The sequence below is a fragment of the Orcinus orca genome, chromosome 17 (genome assembly GCF_937001465.1).
Source record: "Orcinus orca chromosome 17, mOrcOrc1.1, whole genome shotgun sequence".
Lineage (NCBI taxonomy): Eukaryota > Metazoa > Chordata > Mammalia > Artiodactyla > Delphinidae > Orcinus > Orcinus orca.
In genome coordinates this window covers 86,600,919-86,620,156 of record NC_064575.1, presented here as the reverse complement: position 1 = coordinate 86,620,156, position 19,238 = coordinate 86,600,919, and the positions used below count along the sequence as shown (strand labels likewise).

Genomic DNA, 19,238 nt, shown 5'->3' with positions numbered 1-19,238 from the left:
CTGTCCGCCCGCCGGCATACCAACGCCCACCCCTTCTGCTCCTCCAAATCTGGGGCCGGTGCGGGGACCACGAACTCCCCCGTCGTCCCAACTGTGCACTGCTCCACGGCGGGAGGAACTGATTGGGCCCGCCTACTCTGCCCCCAAGGGCCCGCCAGCCAGGGTCCCCCAGCTGGGGCTCCCGGCCGGCCCGCTCCCCTGCACAGCGCACGCCCACATTCCTGATGCGGACACGTGCACGTTCACGGACCCGGCGCCCTGGGGCGCAGCGGCCACCGAACCTTGGTGACATAGAAGAGGTGGAAGTGCCTCAGGCGCGCCTCCTGGCACTGGCTGGGGCTGTACTCGGGCTCATCGGTCGGCCGCAGCAGCGACAGGAACCTCTCCCGCTCCAGCAGCCCGCGGCCCAGCAGCTCCTGCGCCAGGCCCGGCGGCACCGCCTCCAGCTGCTGCTGCGCCGCCAGGAACAGGTCCACTTCACGCAGGTCGGACACCCGCGGCTTCCCGAAGCTGCGGGGAGGGCGAGGGGTGGGGCGGGGAGGGCCGGGGCCTCCCGCCTTCCACCAGCCTCACCCGAGCGCCCCAGCAGCGCCAGCCTGATCCTCTCCGGCCTCAGGTGGTCTGGGTTCACGGCGTCCACATAGTTGGTGTCCTGGTAGCGCAGGAAGGTGGCCGCCTGGCCCGAAGGGTCAATGACAAGAGGCCACCTGGGAGTGGCCGCCAGGTCACCGCCGTCCGCCCGAAGCCTCGGCTCATCCTTCGCCCCTCGCCGGCCGGGACCAGTGACCTGCCATCAGCGCGGATGCGATCACCCACGTCCTTCAACAGCACGTCGTGGAGCTCAGTGACCTGACACTTCAGCCCGGGCGCCTCCTCCTCCCCTGTGGGGATGTAAGTGGGGCCAACCGGCGGGCTTGGCGCCCGATCCCCTCCCCCCGCCCCTCTGGCCCCCAGCCCGAGCCCCGCCCACCCTCCTGGGCCCGCCCCCCGCACTCCAGCCTGGCCAGGGCCAGCATCTCCTCCGCCTTTTGGGCCTCCAACCGGAGCCTGTCTACTTGGGCCTCCGCGTCCTTGACGGCCTGGAGGAGGGACCCTACGCTCCGCTCAGGGCAAGGCCGGACCCCCACCCCTGCCTGCCGGGCTTAGCCGGGACCCCTAAGGAAGGGGCTGGGAGGGGGGCCGCCCCGCCCCGCCGAGGGGGAGTAGCCAACCTGCCGAGTGAGCTCAGCCATGCCCGCGCCCTCCGTTAACCCTTGTGCTCCTCGATCCTCGGGTTGAGCTCGCGCTAGGCCTGCGGGGGGGCGGGGCCCGCTGAAGCCCTCCGGACCAGGTTGGGGGCTCGCGGGGCGCCTCTCAGCAGCCAGCTCTCTCTCCTCCCACCGGCTCCTTCCGGGGGGGTGGCTGCACACCTGTTGGTGACACTGGCTGCTCCTTGGGTAGCTGTTGCACTCTGAGGTTCATGCTGGGGTCGGGGGAGGCGGGTCAGAGAAGCTCCTGGCCGCCTCCCCCCACCCCAACCCCCCCCTTCAGCGCCACTTGAGCTCCGCCTCCCTGTGCTGCTTGGTTCCCTGGCCCGGCGCTGCCGCTGGGCCTCCATGTTCTGGAGAATATGGCTCAGGTCCCAGGACTGCAGCACGCTGACCACCACGTCCAGCGAGGCCACCTAGCGACAGTGGTCAAAAGCTCAGGGTGTGTTCTGTGTTCTGCCCGACCTGGAGAGGAGATGCTGTTAGACTCCCACTTCAGAGAAAAAGGCACCGACTCACAGAAATGTGGCCCTCACAGCTGGCCAGGGATGAGCCCCGAAGTGCTGACCATGATGCCCCCGAGGTCCTTGCAGTCCCCCTGCCAAGACCACACGGGCCTCCACTTTCCCCTCCTGCCCTCCTCCCTCCACACCCCTGCCACCGGCCCCCCAGGCTCCCTGCTTGTGTCCACTGTATGCAGGTCCCTGGCTGCAGTTCCCCGCCGTCGCGGCCTCCCTACAGACCTCAGTCTGCAGGACACAGCCCTTGGGGCCACACATCCCAAGTCTCACCACTCCTGTTCCTCTGAAGTCCCCCCCGCCACCCCCCCCACCCCGGAGTGATAAAGGGGCCACAGAAAGCAGGGTTCTCAGAAGGGAGGGGTAGGGTTCTCCAGTATTTTACATCTTGACTCAGGAGGTTAATCCAGGAGTATTTCCTTTATCATTTAATCAAGCCACACAATTTGATTTGTACAATGTTCAGTATGTGGTTTGTATTTTAGAAGGGAAAGTTCAAAGGTGTGTAAAATCAGGGATGAGCGAGGAAGGGATGGATGGAGCAGATAAATGAATGGAAGCGTGAACACAGGAATGGGCCCATGAACTATTAACAAGGAACTGTGAATACCTACTTCAAAGAGTAACAGCTGCCACTTATTGAGCACTGTGCGCCAGGAATTGTGCTGAAGAATTCCACTCAGTGTCTCATTCGTCTTTGAAATATAGGACCTGTTAGCCCCATTTATGAACATATGGAAGCTGATACTTAAATAAGTTTAAAAACTTGCCAAAGGTTAGTTTGCAAGCAGAAGAAATGGAAAACTAAATGAGTGAACAGATAAAATAATAATGGGTGAATTTATGAGTGAGTTAATGAATGGACAAATAATGAGTAGCTGAATAAGTTAATGAATGAATTAAATGATAAAAGAATGAAGGATTCTTGGATTGAATGAATGGATGAAATACGAATTGATACATGAAAAATTAATAGATGAAGGGATTTAATGGATGAATAACTTAGATAAGTAAATGGTTGGTTGAGCAAATGGATAGATGAATTGATGGGTGAGTTCAATCATTGAACACAACTTTTGAGTGCCTTTCATGTGACAAGCAAAATGTATGACATTGGAGAATACAGCTGTGGAGTGAACTAACATAGTCCCTGCTTTCTCGAAATTTTCTCTCAAGTAAACAGCACGAATGTGTGTATGAATGCACGGATGAAGAGATGTGTGAATTAACAGTAGTTAAATAAATGAATACGTGAGGATGACTTAAGATGGTAGTAAGGCTAAAGTGGATACAGTAATGAGGGGATAGACTGGCAAGTTTATCAATAAATCATTCATAAATTAATGAGAAAATGTGTGAGTTGATGAAACAGTAAGTCAAGTCCTGGGAAAAGAGATGGTATTCAATGGATAAACATGAAAACAATGATAGATGGGTAGATGAACGATAAAGGGATGATGGCTGGAGGGACAGATAATGATTGATAGTTATTTAATTCTTCTACATCATTACTGATTTTTCTGTCTACTTGTTTCACCAATTATTGAGATAGGGATGTTGAAATCTGCTACTATAATTGTGGAGTTAGTTCTCCTTGTAGTTCTGTCAGTTTTTGCTTCATGTATTTGGAAGCTCTGTTAGTACCTGCAAAAACATTTAGGATTCTTATGTCCTCTTGATGAAATGATCCCTTTGTCCTTATGAAATGATTCTTTTATTCTCAGTAATACTCTCTGTTCTGAAGTCTGCTTTTTCAGATGTTCATATAGTCACCTCAGCTTCCTTATATTTAGTGTCCTGCTGGCATACTCGTTCTATCCTTTTAATTTTCACCTATCTGTATCTATTTTATGTTATTTTATTTTATTTTACTTTTTGGCCACACTGCACGGCATGTGGGATCTTAGTTCTCTGACCAGGGATCGAACCCGTGCCCCCTGAAGTGGAAGTGCGGAGTCTTAACAGCTGGACCGCCAGGGAAGTCCCATATTTTAAGTTTGTTTCTTTTTTTTTTATTTTTTTTTTAAGTTTGTTTCTTATAGGCAGAATATAGTTGGATTTTTAAAAAATTTATCTTTATTTCTTTTGGCTGCGTTGGGTCTTAGTTGCAGCACGCAGGATCTTTCATTGAGGCATGTGGGATCTTTTTCGTTGTGGTGCATGGGCTCTTTGCTGCAGCACTCGGGCTTCCCTCTAGTTGTGGCCTGCAGGTTTTCTCTCTAGTTGTGGCATGCCAGCTCCAAGGTACATGGGTTCTGTAGTTTGCAGCACTGTGGGCTCCCTTGTTGAGGCGCGCGGGCCTAGTTGCCCTGCAGCCTGTGGGATCTTAGTTCCCCAACCAGGGATGGAACCTGCGTCCCCTGCATTGGAAGGTGGATTCTTTACCACTGGACCACCAAGGAAGTCCCTATAGTTGGATTTTTTAAATCTGAATGACAATCTCTGCCTTTTAATTGGGGTGTTTAGACCATCTACATTTAATGAGATTATTGATATAGTTGAGTTAAAAATTACCCTTTGCTATTGTTTTCTACTGGTTCCATCTGTTCTTTTATTTATTTATTTATTTATTTATTGGGCGGTGCCGGGTCTTAGTTGCAGCACGTGGGATCTTCGTTGCCACGTCCGGGATCTCTGTTGTGGCATGCAGGATCTTTAGTTGCAGCACGTGGGATCTTTAGTTGTAGCATGCAGGATCTTTAGTTGTGGTATGTGGGATCTCTTAGCTGTGGCATGCAGGATCTAGTTCCCTGACCACAGATCAAACTGGGGCCCCCTGCACTGGGAGCGTGGAATCTTAACCACTGGACCACCAGGGAAGTCCCTGTTCTTTATTTTCCTTTTCTTCTTTTCTTGCCTCCTTTCTGATTGCATATTTTTTAGAATTCCATTGTATCTCCTTTATTATTAACTATAACTTGATATTTAGTGCTTACTTCAGGGTTTACAGCATATATACACCTACAACTTATTACAATCTACTTTCAGATGATACTGTACCACTTCACATATAGTATAAGAACCTTCCACAGTATATTTCCATTTCCCCCTGCCAACCTTTATTTTTGTCACACATTTGAGCCAAACAACCATAATTTGTACAGTTTTTAGTATGTGTATCTACATGTGTTATAAAATCCCATGACATATTGCCATTATTTTTGTTTCTTCAATTACCTTTTCAATAAATTTAAGTACTAAGGCCCTATCTTGTACATTTACCTAGGTAGTTGCCCTTTCTAGTGGTCCTCACGTCTTTGAGTGGATCCATATTCACAGCTGGCATCCCTTCCCTTCTCTTGGTAGGGCTTCCATTAACATTTCTCATAGTGTGAGTCTGCTGGTGATTGATTCTTTCAGCTTTTGTATGTCTGGGTCTCTATTTTGCCTTCAGTTATGAACGATATATGCACTGGGTATAGAACTCAAGGTTGACAAGATTTCTTTCCCCCTTCAGTACCATTAAAGATGCTCTCCACTGTCTCCTCACTTGCATTGTTTCCAGCAGGAAGTCTGCCATAGTCCTTATCTTTGTTCTTCTGTCTGTAACATGTCTTTTTTCCTCTGGCTGCTCTTATGATTTTCTCTTTATCACTGGCTCGGAGAAATTTTATCAAATTGTGCTTTAGCCTGATTTTTCTTCCTGCTTCTTGTTGAAATTTGGTGTTTGTTGAGTTTTAGGAATGTGGTTTATACTTTTCATCAAATTTGGAAACCTTAAGGTTATTATTTCTTCAAATATATATATTTTTCTGTTTCCTTTTTTTTTAAAATAAATTTATCTATTTTCAGCTGCATTGGGTCTTCATTGTGGTGCGCGGGCTTCTCATTGCGGTGGCTTCTCTTGCTGCGGAGCACGGGCTCTATGCGCACAGGCTTCAGGAGTTGTGGTGCACGGGCTCAGTAGTTGTGGTTCACAGGCTGTAGGGCGCAGGCTCAGTAGTTGTGGCGCACAGGCTTGGTTGTTCCATGGCATGTGGGATCTTCCCGGACCAGAGCTTGAACCCATATCCCCTGCATTGGCAGGCAGATTCTTAACCACAGCACCACCAGGGAATTCCGTCCTTTCTTTCTTCTCTCCTTTGGAGACTCCAATTACATATATTATGAGGCCTCTTGAAACTGTCCCACAGCTCGTTGATCCTCTTTTCGTTTGGAGGAATTCCTTTTTCTCTGTGTGGTTTTATTTGGAGTAGTTTCTATTGTTAAGTCTTCAAATTCACTAATCTTTACCTCTGTTGTGTCTAATCTGACATTAATCCCATCCATAGTTTTTTGTTTTTCATCTCAGACACTGTCATTTTTACCTCTAGAATTTGTTTGTTATACCTTCCGTGTCTCTATTCAATTTTTCAAGCATCTGGAATATAGTTATAACAGCTGTTTAAATGTCTTTTATGCTAATTCTAATATCCCCATCCGTTCTGGGTTTGTCTTGATTAGTTGAGTTTCTCATTATGGTCATATCTCTATGCATCTTTGTATGTCTGGTAATATTTAATTGGATGCCAGACAGTGTACATTTTGCCTTGTTAGGAGCTGTATATTTTGTATCTCTATATGTATTCTTGAAATTTGTTTTGGGATACAGTTATATTACTTGGAAAGTTTTATCCTTTGGGTCTTGCTTTAAGATTGGTGAGGCTGTACCAGAGCGGCATTTACTCTAGGACTAATTATTCCTCTGAGGCAAGATCCTTCTAAGTGCCCTACCCACATGGATTGTGAGGTCTCCTGCTTGGGCTGGTGGGAAAAGGCTAGGCACTGCTTCCTTCCCTCCTGACAGATGGCTCTGTCCCCAACCTTGAGACATTCCGTCACACACATGAGCCATTGAGTACTCACCTGAATCCCCAAAGGGGTCCCTACACACCTCTGGAATGCTCTTTATCTTTTTATTTTATTTTATTTTATTGAAGTATAGTTGATTTACAATGTTGTGTTAGTTTCAGGTGTATAGCAAAGTACATCAGTTATACATATAACCACTCTTCTAGATATATTTTCCATATAGTCCATTACAGAGTATTGAGTAGAGTTCCCTGTGCTATACGGGAGGTCCTTATTATTTATCTATTTTATATATAGTAGTGTGTATATGTCCATCCCAATCTCCCACTTTATCCCTCCCCCCATTTCCCCGCTGGTAACCGTAAGTTTGTTGTATACATCTGTGACTCTATTTCTGTTTTGTAAATAAGTTCATTTGTACTATTGTTTTAGATTCCACATATAAGCGATATCATATATTTGTCTTTCTCTGTCTGACTTACTTCACTCAGTGTGACAATCTCTAGTTGCATCCGTATTGCTGCAAATGGCGTTATTTCTGAAACGCTGTTTCCCTTTGCAGCTCTCTTCTCTCTGGCCCTTGCAGTCTGACTGCCTTGGAATCCCTGGACTCTGAACCCTGTCTCCTTAACTCAGGGAATTGACCAGGCTCTGCCTGGATACCCCGCTCCTGCACCACAGCCTGGAAGTGCTCTCAAGGTGGTTAGCTGGGCAATCAAAGAGCTCACATAGTTTATTTCCAGCCTCTTGGGGATCACCGATTATTCCCTGATGCCCAGTGTCTTGAAAACCATTGTTTCATATTTTCTGTCTGGGTTTCCTTGTCGTATTTCAGGTGGAAGGATAAATCAGGTTGCATTTACTCCATCCTAGAAGCAGAAATCTCTGTTCATTTTTTTTCCACCTTCTTTCTGTGTTTCATTTTGGGTAATTTCTATGTCTTCTAATTAACTAATTTTTCTTTCAATGTCTAATCAGCCATTAATCACATCCAGTGTGTTTTTCACCTCCAACATTGCAGTTTTCAGAAGTTTAGGAGTATGTACATAAAAATAGAGACAGATGGATGTGGAGGTGTGCTGTGTGAGATACAGCTGTAAGTTTAATGCCCTTGTCCACTTATGCTGCCTCATTTCTGAGTCAGCGTTGATTGATTTTGCTCTTCACTATGGGTTATATTTTCCTGTTTCCTTGCATCTGGTAATTCTATTAAACTTTTATTTGCAAACAATTACAGACTTACAGGAATTTGCATGTACCCTTAACAAGTTTTCCCCAGTGATGGTATCTTATACAACTATAGTGCAATATACAGAGCAGGATATGGACACAGTACAATCCACAGACCCCACCTACTTTGTTTCAACAGTTTCACGTGTATCCCTTTGTACGTCTACAGTTACATGCAGTTTTATCATACGTGTAGATTTGTGTACCCACCACCACAGTCAGGATGCGACCTGTCCCATCACCACAACGCTCCTCTGTGTCACCACTTCTAGTCACATCACCTCTCTCCCCTTTCCTTCCCTGCCCCTATTCCCACCCCGCAAAGCACTGATCTGGCCTCCGTCTCCATAATTTCGTCATTTTGAAAATGTTATGTGAATGGAATGACAGTATGTAACCCTGTGAGATGCACTCTTTTTTCACTTGGCAAAAGGCCCTTGAGACCCGTCCAGGTGTTGCTCTATCACTAGTTCCTTCCTTCTCACAGCTGAGGAGTGTTCTGAGGTGTGGACTGGCCTGAGTTGGCTTAACCTTTCACCTACTGAAGAACATCTAGGTTGCGTCCAGTTTGGGGCTGTTACAAGTAAAGCTGCTGTGAACATGCATGTGCACACTTTTGTGCGGACACAGTCCTCATTTTACTGGAAAAGAATGCCCAGCAGCGTGTGCTGAGTCCCACGGGAAATGTATGTTCAGTTTCTTAAGACACAGCCCCACTGTGTTCCAGGGCAGCTGCCCCCTTTACGTCCCCACGAGCACTGGGTGAGATCCGGCTTCTCTGCGCCCTGTGCCCCCGCTGGTTCCCGTTTCAGCCCCTTTGCGTTCCCATGAGCACTGGGTGAGATCCGGCTTCTCTGCGCCCTGTGCCCCCGCTGGTTCCCGTTTCAGCCCCTTTGCGTTCCCACGAGCACTGGGTGAGATCTGGCTTCTCTGCGCCCTGTGCCCCCGCTGGTTCCCGTTTCAGCCCCTTTGCGTTCCCACGAGCACTGGGTGAGATCCGGCTTCTCTGCGCCCTGTGCCCCCGCTGGTTCCCGTTTCGGCATTTCTTCCAGGTGCGATGGAGTTGGACAGCTTGTGTTTATTGGCATCATTATATCCTCTTCAGTGAAATTTCTCTCCATGCCCTTTGCTCACTTTATAACTGGATCGTACCACTTACCATTGAGGTGTTGTGTTTTTTTTTGCGGTACGCGGGCCTCTCACTGCTGTGGCCTCTCCCGTTGCGGAGCACAGGCTCCGGACGCGCAGGCTCAGCGGCCATGGCTCACGGGCCCAGCCGCTCCGTGGCATGTAGGATCTTCCTGGACCGGGGCACGAACCCGTGTCCCCTGCATCGGCAGGCGGACTCTCAACCACTGCGCCACCAGTGAAGCCCACCATTGAGCTTTGAGAGTTGTTTGTATGTTACAAATATGGGTCCTCTGTCACATATGTGGTCTGCAAGGATTTTCTCCCTCTCTGTGGCTTGTCTTTTCATCCTGTTAACAGGGGCTTCAGCAGAGCAAAATTTTTACATTTTTAGGAAGTTCAATTTGTTGGTTTTTTTTTTTCTTTTATCGATTGATTGTGCTTTTTGTCTAAGAACCCTTTACCAAGCCATAGGTCCCAAAGATTTTCTCCTGTGTTCTTCTAAAGGTTTTACAGTTTACATTTAAATACTAATCCATTTTGAGTTCATTTTATATAGGGTGTGAGGTTTAGGTGAAGGTTCATTCCTTCGCTTGTGGACGTCCAATTGCTCCAGCACCAGACTGTCCCTCCTGCAGCCAGTGGCCTCCCCCCCCCCCCCCAGGGTACTGCTCGTCTCAGTGCCCCCTGCCCCACCTCAGGCACCGGCGGGCTGGACATCCTCCTCAGCACCCCTCAGAAGGCCGCCTGCATGCTTCTCCAGCCTTCATGCCCTGTGCCCACCGCCCGGGCCTGCCCCAACACGACCCGCGGAGAGGTGGGCCTCCCTGTGCCCCTCCTCGCTCCAGCCCCTCTGAGGCCATGGCCAGGCCCTTCGGTCCTCCTAGCCTCACATTTTGCTCCTTTGAAGAGGAAGCAGGAGGAGTTTGAAGCCAGAGGCTCTGCTGGTCTTTTCAAGCTTGGCTTGTTGCTTATTAAAAAGGAGAAGCCAAGAAGAGCAGAGGGGATGCCTTCCAGGACAAGGGGGAGCCTGGAGCAGCACCCTGAGGAGGCAGCTGGGGGTGAAGGTGGCGCCCAGGACACGGGGTCCCCAGGTGGCAAAGGCCCTGGCACCCCACGGGTGGAAGCAGGGGCTCAGCAGCACACCCGGGCCAGTCCCACATTTTCCAGCCAACACCTTGGCTCTACAGACTGGGGTGGAAGGACACACGGCTGAGATGGGCGAGGGCCTGAGATTCCAGTCAGACTCATTTGAAGAAATTAAGGCCGTGGCATTAGGTGATCTGGCTTCACGGCTGCTCCCACAGGCCCTGGGTCAGCCTCATCTGACCTGGCCTCCTGGGCCGGGGAGAAGTCCAGGCGCCCGTGTCCCCAGCCTGGCCCAGGGCCTATGAAAAGGCCCCTTGACATCGTTCCCGGGCCACGAAGGAGCTGCCAGGCTGAGCTGCCTTGGGCAGGGTCATGGCTCCAAGCCCTAGAGCTCAATTTTCTCAGAGACGTGGAAATTCTGAGTGAGGGGCCAGGTGGGCGGTCCTAGCGCTGCCCTCAGTGCCCCAGAGCTCCCGCGCTGGCTCCCGAGGAGCCAGTCTGTTTCTCCACCTCCCATGGTAACACTGCTTCCAAGGTAGGCTGAGGGTCCAGGGACGTGAGTAGAACCCCGGCCACAGGAGGCCCCAAGAAACCGGGAGCTGTGGTCTTGATCGCGTGTGCCCGGTAAGGCTCATAGAGAGTACTTTGGGAGGGGAAGGGCCTGCAAAGGCTCTGGGTCCTGGAAGGTTCGGGACCAGCCGGGGCGGGGCCCCCAGGCTCCTGACAGCTTTGCGGCTGGGGGAGCAAGCGCACCGGGGCCTTCTGCCCACGCCCGCGCACCTGCTCGGGGGTGCGTCCGTCGTCCGCATACACCCGGGGGTCAGCTACGAGCTTCACAAGCACCTCCACGGCTTCCAGGTGGCCCCCGAAGGCCGCTCGGTACAGCGGCGTCCGGCCGAAGGCGCCCTGCTGGACGCGCTCACTGAGCACGGCCCGCCCGGACGAGGCGCGGCCCCCAGTCCTCGCCCGGCGCCCACCTTGCTGTTGCGACTGGCGCCCTGCTCGGTTAGCAGCTGGATGGCCAGGGACTGCCCGCCCGCCGTCGCTGTCCTCGAAGTCCACGAGGGCCAGGCGCCGCTGCAGCCGCCGCGCCGCCCGCGCCGCGTCGCAGCTCACGCCCTCGCGGTTCAGCAGCGCGTCCACCTGCGCCGGGCGGCGGTCAGCGGCGCTGCGAGCTCAGGGCCCGCCGCCCCGCCGCCCACCTCCCGCAGGACCGCCTGGATTTCGCCCAGGTTCCCGTCGAAGGCCGCCTCCAGCAGGCGCGCCTCCAACAGGCGTGCCCCGCGCTGCCGCTCCTCCTGCCGCCGCCGCTTCTTCCCACTGCCGCCGGGCCGCCTCTGGCTCCCGCCGCAACAGGGCCACGAAGGCCGGCGGGCGGCCCAGTGCGGTCACCGCCCCAGCCCTGGGCCCCCAACCCTGGGTCCGGGCCCCGGAGCCCAGCAGTTCCCGCCCCCGAGCCCTCCTTCCCCGCCGCCAGCCCTGCGTCCCCCCGCCCTAACCCTGCGTCCCCGCCCCCAGCCCTGCGTCCCCGCCCCCAAACCTGCAGTTTCCGCCCCCAAGCCCTGCGTCCCCGCCCCCAGCCCTGCGTCCCCGCCCCCAGCCCTGCGTCCCCAACAGCGCTGCGTCTCCCCGCCCTAGCCCTGCGTCCCCCCGCCCTAACCCTGCGTCCCCCCCAGCCCTGCGTCCCCGCCCCCAAACCTGCAGTTTCCGCCCCCGAGCCCTCCTTCCCCGCCCCCAGCCCTGAGTCCCCCACAGCGCTGCGTTCCCCCCCCCGCCCCGCCCTAGCCCTGCGTTCCCGCCCCCAGCTCTGCGTCCCCGCCCAAAGCCCTGCAGTTCCCGCCCCCGAGCCCTGCAGTTTCCGCCCCGAGCCCTCCTTCCTCGCCCCCAGCCCCGCGTCGCCGCCTCCAGCCCTGCAGTCATGCCCCACTCCGACACCCAACCCCGTAGACCTCACCTGCCTCTGCAGCTTCTCCATCAGCTCCAGGTAGTCCTGGTGGTCCTGCTCACGGCAGGCCTGCTCCTTTCTCGCCAGGAGCTTCCGGAAGGCTCACTGGATGGTGGTGGCTGCTTGGTCCGCCGCGGTTGGCCCTGCTAGTGGGGAGAGGGCTACGGATCACAGTGCTCCGCTCCTCGCTGCGGTCCACGTGGCTGCAGGACCAACACCAGGTGTGCCCGAGCTCCAGGTTAACAAGGCGAGCGGAGCAAGCGCACTCCCTCCTGACCTGACGAAAGGATCAAAAATGTTCTAAAATCCACAAACACAACTAAACCAGAGTAATCCACCGGCTGGGCTGAAGTGGGGGTGTCTCAACCCACAAGCCCACTGGAACTCAGAATAGGGAGCCCAAGGCCCCTGAGAGCTGTGATCCGCTGGTGGCACACTCTGCCTCGCCCCAGCAGCGCCCTTGGCTACAGGGAGGGTCTGAACGCCTGCCCTAGGAGAGACGTCCACACCCACCTGCCACTCTCTGCCCATGTGATGAGGCGACCAGTTAGCCTCTCTGGGCCTCAGTGTCCCTTTCTCTAAAATGGGGTGATGGTAGCTACACCCCACAGGGCTTTCCAACAGTCCAATAATAGAACACTGTGAGTCCTGAAAGTAACTGCTCAACCTATGTTTCCATAATTGAGACTCCAAGCAGAGGAGAGCCAGACCCAGGGGCCATGCTCACTGTGAAAGAACTGGCAGGTGAGACGGTGCGGACATGCCACAGGGAAGGGATGACACGGATTTCAGAAGACGCTGGAGGAAAACAAGCAGAAAAGCCAGCTCTCCAAAAGCACCGCAAGCTAGGGAGGAACTTAATAAAAACAGAAATCCAATAAAACAAGGGATCAAAGACAAGATGGGAAAAACAGAATGAGGAGGTAAAAGAGTCATCACAGAAGAGAAGACAAATGGAAAACAACAGTCAGCTCTGCAGACCAACAGCTCACACAGGACCAGATGGAAACAGAGCCGATGTGGTGCAGAGCGGAGCTCGGGGCAGGAGAGAAGGGTTTGGGAGGGTCACGGTGAATGCTAGCAAGGGGGCGGAAACCGGAAGGAGGAGACACAGAAGATGACAATAATTAGTGTCTCTAGAATGCGGATACTAGTGATGGGGAAAGTATTTAGAGATAAAATACAAAAAAATTTTCCTGAAATGAATCTTAAGACAAAAGGGACAAAGAATATACCAGGAAACAAAACAACTGGCAGGTTGTTTTTAAGGTTGCTGACTCTTAAAAAAAAAAAAAATGTCATTGGGATTTCCATGGTGGTCCAGTAGTTAAGACTCCGTGCTCCCAATGCAGGGGGCCCGGGTTCGATCCCTGGTCGTGGGACTATATCCGGCATGCCACAACTAAGAAGCTGCTTGCCACAACTAAAAAAGATCCCACATGCAGAAACGAAGATCTCACTTGCAGCAATGAAGATCCCGCGTGCTGCAGCTAAGACCCGGCACAGCCAAGTAAACAAATAAATATTTTATATATATATATAAAGTTACTCGAGGACCCAAGCAGAAAAGAAATCAAACTACGCTCTCCTAGGACTTACTATTTTTTTTAAATAAATAAATTTATTTATTTATATATTTATTTGCTGTGTGGGGTCTTCCTCCCTGTGTGCGGGCTTTCTTTAGTTGTGGTGAGTGGGGGCTACTCTTTGTTGTGGCACGCGGGCTTCTCATTGTGGTGGCTTCTCTTATTGTGGAGCACGGACTCTAGGCATGCGGGCTTCAGTAGTTGTGGCACACAGGCTCAGTAGTTGTGGCTCACGGGCTCTAGAGCGCAGGCCCAGTAGTTGTGGTGCACAGGCTTAGTTGCTCCGTGGCATGTGGGATCTTCCTGGACCAGGGCTGGAACCTGTGTCCCCTGCATTGGCAGGTGGATTCTTAACAACTGCGCCACCAGGGAAGTCCCTCTCCTAGGACTTTTTATAGCAGCATCAAATGTAGAAGTCAATGAATCAGTATTCACAGAATTCCAAAGGGAAAAGGGTAGCTCCAGAAGCTCCTGCACGTGGTTCTGCTTCTGCCACGTCCGTGAAGGAGGTTCGGACCAGTCTTCCCGATGACAGCAACAGAAGAGACGGACAGAATGAACATGCTGTGAAACGTGTCTGAAGGCACTGCAAAGACGAAGGAGGTGAGCTCAGGGCAGGAGAGCGCAGGAGTGGCCCCAGACCAGCAGACAGGCTTCCCCTGGCAGCAGCCACGAGCACCAGAAGCACAGCACCAGGGGGAGGGCAGGGGCACAATGTGAGCAGGGCTTCTGCAGGTCTCAGCAACAAGGGGACAAAATCTGTATTCCAGAGCACCGGGTAAGGGCTTAGGGTTGCCAGGTTTAGCTAATAAAAATACAGAACATAATCCTGAGGACATACAGTAAGAAAGAATTTATTGTTTATCTGAAATTCAAATTTAAATGAGTGTCCTGTATTTTATCTGGCAATTCTATTGAGTAAGAATCCTGAAGAACTCCATCCTTTGGGAAATAAAGCAACGCGCGTGGGAACGGAATCCTCAGCTTCAAATCACTCAACCCCCGGACTAGATTAAGGTAATCTGAGTTGCCTCTAGCCTTGGTGCCTACCAGACACTAAATAAGTCTCCTCTGGAGGAAGATGTCATTGTCCAGGACTTTAGCACACATCCAACATTTTTAATAGGCAATGTACAGCAACCAAAACATACCAGGCTAATGAGGAACCAAGATATGAGTGAAAAACAAGAAAAATGATGAACAATAAAAACAGACCCAGATGCAGCCAATGATGGAGTTCTTGGACATAGACTTTAAAATAATTATGAGTGATATATTCAAGGAATTAAAAGATAAGACTGAAAAGTTTGGGCAGAGAACTGGAAACAATAATAAAGAACCAAATGGAAATTCTAGAATGTAAAAATACAAAACATAAATTGAGAGCTCAATGGCTAAGTTTAACAGCATAATAGACATAGCTGGAAATAGAATTAGTAACCTGGAATACAGTACAAATGAAAATATTCGGATTAAAGACAGAGAGACAAAAGGAAAGGTCTGACGCTGATGTCATGGGAGTTGCAGGCACGAGGGAAGGAGAGGATGGTAGCAGCGTTCAAAGAGAATTTTTCAAAACAAACAAGAGATCAAGTCAGAGCTTTGATACGCATGAAGAATCCCAAGCAGGATGAGTACAAAAACAAGCAAGTGCACACAAACACCAGAGCACACCATAGTATAATTGCCAAAACCTAACGAAATGAGAACAATCTTCTTTACCTCTTCAAAGGGGTAAAAAAACAGTTTTTAATGCAAAATAAACACACCTTTGGACAAACAGAACTTTAGGAGGGTTCAGTAGCAGCAGACCAACAATGAAGAGAAAGACAAAAGAGAAAGAAAAAAGGCAGAAGAGACAAAACCAAATGGGACATGGAGGTGCAGGTAAGGAGGGTGCATTGGAAAGAATACACATAAGAGCTGTGCAAGGGCTTCCCTGGTGGCGCAGTGGTTGACAGTCTGCCTGCCGATGCAGGGGACACAGGTTCGCGCCCCGGTCCGGGAAGATCCCACATGCCACGGAGCAGCTAGGCCTCTGAGCCATGGCCGCTGAGCCTGCATGTCTGGAGCCTGTGCTCCGCAACGGGAGAGGCCACAACAGTGAGAGGCCCGCGTACCGCAAAAAAAAAAAAAAAAGAGTTGTGCAAAACAGTAGCACCAACATCACAGATATATAAGAGCTAAAACACACACAAAATAATAGCATATGTATTGGAAGAGGGTAAGTGTAGTTAAAAGGGCTAAGATTCTTGCATTGTCAGAAAAGTAGAGTGTTACAGTAGACTTGAGAATTCGAAGATATATTGTAAACTCTAGGGTAACTACTAAAGATTAGTAAGAGAACGTTGTGGCAGACACACGCTAAGATGATGCCCTGTGGCTTATGCCTGTGTGAGCCCTCTCCTTGAGTGTGGGTAGAATCTGTGAAGTAGCTTTAATCAGGCAAAGGTGATAGGCTGTCACTCCCATGGTTACGTTACATTCTGGAAGATTCCATCTTAGCAGACTGACTCTCCTGCTGGCCTTAAAGAAGCAAATGGCTGTGTTGAGAGCTGGCTGCAGAGGGGCCATGTTATGGGGAGCTGTGGGCGGCCTCCAGGACTGGAGAGCACCTCCAGCCAATGGCCAGAGAGAAGCCAGGACTCAGTCCTCCAAGGAGACAGATACTGCCAACAACCCAAATGAACCTGGAGGTGGAGTCTTCCCCACTCAAGCCTCCAGTGAGACCACAGACCCAGCTGACACCTCAGCTGCAGCCTGTGAGGTCCTGAGGGGCATCAGGTGGGTCACCCTTAGAGGCCCGACCCACGGAAACAGTGAGATAGTAAATATGGGTTGTTTTAAGGTGCTAAGTTTGTGGTAATTTGTTATGCAGCACAGAAAATACAAATTTATACCTAACTGCTAAGAGTAGAAAAAATTGGAATAATAAAACATTTTAACAGATTAAAAGAAGGCCAAGAAGGAGAGTAAAAAGGGACACCAAGTAAACTGAAAATTATGAAGTAAACACTAAGATGAGATTTAAACACACATATGTGATTGATTACATTACATGTATTGGGTTGGCCAAAAAGTTCGTTCTGGTTAAATATCTGCAAAGCAATCCGTATGCTGCACCACATCAACAAATTGAAGAATAAAGGTCATATGCTCATCTCAATAATGCAGAAAAAGCTTTTGACTAAATTCAACATACATTTATGACAAAAACTCTCCACAAAGTGGGTATAGAGGGAAGACACCTCGACATAATAAAGGCCACATATGATAAGCCCACATCATACTCAATGGTGAAAAATTGAAAGTGTTTCCCCTAAGATCAGGATGAAGACAAGGATGCCCACTGTCACCACTTCTATTCAACACAGTTTTGGAAGTCCTAGCCACAGTAATCAGATAAGAAAAAGAAACAAAAGGAATCTCAATTGGAAAGGAAGAACTGTCACTATTTGCAGATGACATGGTAATGTATGACTTTAGGATAGAAAATCCTAAAGATGCCACTAGAAAACTACTAGAGCTCATCATTGAATTTGGTAAAGTTGCAGGATATGAAATCAATATACAGAAATCCGTTGCATTTCTATACACTAACAGTGAACTACTGGAAAAAGAAATTAAGGAAACAATCCCATTTACCATTGCATCAAAAATAATAAAATACCTAGGAATAAACCTACTAAGGAATTAAAAGAACTGTACTAGGAAAACTATAAGACACTGATAAAAAAAAATTGAAGATGACACAAACAGATGGAAAGATGTACTGTGTTCCTGAACTGGAAGAACTGATATTCTTAAAATGACCATACTACCCAAAGCAATCTGTAGGTTCAATGTAATGCCTATCAAAATACCATGGACATTTTTCACCAAACTAGAACAAATAATTTTAAAATTTGTGTGGAAGCACAAAAGACCCCAGATAGCCAAAGCAATCTTGAGAAAGAAGAACAAAATTGGAGGAATCACACTCCCTGACTTCAGACTATACTACAAAGCTACAGTAATCAAAACAGTATGGTACTGACACAAAAACAGAAGTGGAGATCAATGGAACAGGATAGGAAGCCCAGAAATAAACCCATGCACCTGCAGTTAATTAATCTATGACAAAGGAGGCAAGACTATACAATGGAGACAAGACAGTTTCTTTAATAAGTGGTGTGGGAAAACTGGGCAGCTACATGTAAAACAATGAAATTAGAACATTCTCTAACACCATCTACAAAAATAAACTCAAATGGATTAAAGACCTAAATGTAAGACTGGATACCATAAAACTCCTAGAGGAAAACATAAGCAGAACACTCTTTGACATAAATCACAGCAATATCTTTTTTGAATCGGTCTCCTAAAGCAAAGGAAATAAAAGCAAAAATAAATAAATGGGACCTAATTAGACTTAGAAGCTTTTGCACAGCAAAGGAAATCATCAACAAAACGAAAAGACAGCTTACAGAATGGGAGAAAGTATTTGCTAATGATATGACCAATAAGGGGTTAATAACCAAAATATAATAAACAGGTCATACAACGTCCAAAAAAAATTTTTTAATGGGCAGAGAACCTGAATAGACGTTTTTCCAAAGAAGACATACAGATAGCCAAGAGGCACATGAAAAGATGCACAACATTGTTAATCATCCGAGAAATGCAAATTAAAACCACAATGAGGTATCACCTCACACCTGTCAGAATGGCCATCATCAAAAAGCAACACATAGGGGCTTCCCTGGTGGCGCGGTGGATGGGAGTCCGCCTGCCGATGCAGGGGACACGGGTTCGTGCCCCGGTCCGGGAAGATCCCACATGCCGCGGAGCGGCTGGGCCCGTGAGCCATGGCCGCTGAGCCTGCGCGTCCGGAGCCTGTGCTCTGCAACGGGAGAGGCCACGACAGTGAGAGGCCCGCGTACCGCAAAAAAAAAAAAAAAAAAAAAAAAAAACCCACAAAAAATGAAAGAAATGAATATAGCAAAACAGAAATAGATGAACTGATATAGAGAACTAGCAGTTACCAGTGGGGAGAGGGAAGGGGGAGGAACAAGATAGGAATAGGGAATTAAGAGGTACAAACTACTGTGTATAAAATAAATAAGCTACAAGGCTATATTGTACAACACAGGGAATACGGTCAATATTTTATTACTATAAATGTTTTATGGGACTTCCCTGGTGGTGCAGAGGTTAAGAATCCGCCTGTTAATGCAGGGGATACGGGTTCCAGCCCTGGTCCAGGAAGATCCCACATGCCGCGGACCAACTAAGCCCGTGCGCCCTCTGGAGAGGCCCACATAACAAGACCGAAAGCCAGCAAGAAACTGAGTCCCTCATCCAAGGTCCCCAAGGGAGCGAACCCTTCCCCAGTCGAGCCCCGAGGTGAGACCACAGCCACAGCCAATGCCTGGTAGCAGCCTGTGAGAAACTGAACAGAGGGCCCCACCGAGCTGTACCTGGATTCCTGACCCACAGAGACCACGCGGTAACACAACAGCCACTAAATCTGTGATCTGTGAAGCAGCGCTACGTAACTGACACTGGTGCTCCCCCAGCCGAAGGACTCGCCAGGAGCCAGCAGGCAGAGCAGAAGCGGCTTCTCTCGCTGTTACGTCCAATGACCCACCGAAGGTATTTTTGTTTCCTCTCTGCATGACTCTGAGGTCTGCTGGTTGAGAAGTCTTAGTTCCCAGGATAGGAA

At 49.7% G+C, this 19,238-nt stretch overlaps 1 protein-coding gene across 1 annotated transcript; it reads right to left on the bottom strand.

Moving 5' to 3' along the window:
• Positions 1-8: 8 nt before the first annotated feature.
• IQANK1 (IQ motif and ankyrin repeat containing 1) lies at positions 9-14,097 on the bottom strand. Its single transcript, XM_049700516.1, is given in 13 exon segments — positions 9-510; positions 582-707; positions 788-881; positions 971-1,079; positions 1,212-1,291; positions 1,537-1,663; positions 10,784-10,909; positions 10,981-11,050; positions 11,052-11,146; positions 11,206-11,308; positions 11,310-11,372; positions 11,959-12,091; positions 14,052-14,097. Coding segments are annotated over 13 exon segments (1,440 nt in total). The 3' UTR covers positions 9-242.
• Between the last annotated feature and the right edge of the window lie 5,141 nt (positions 14,098-19,238).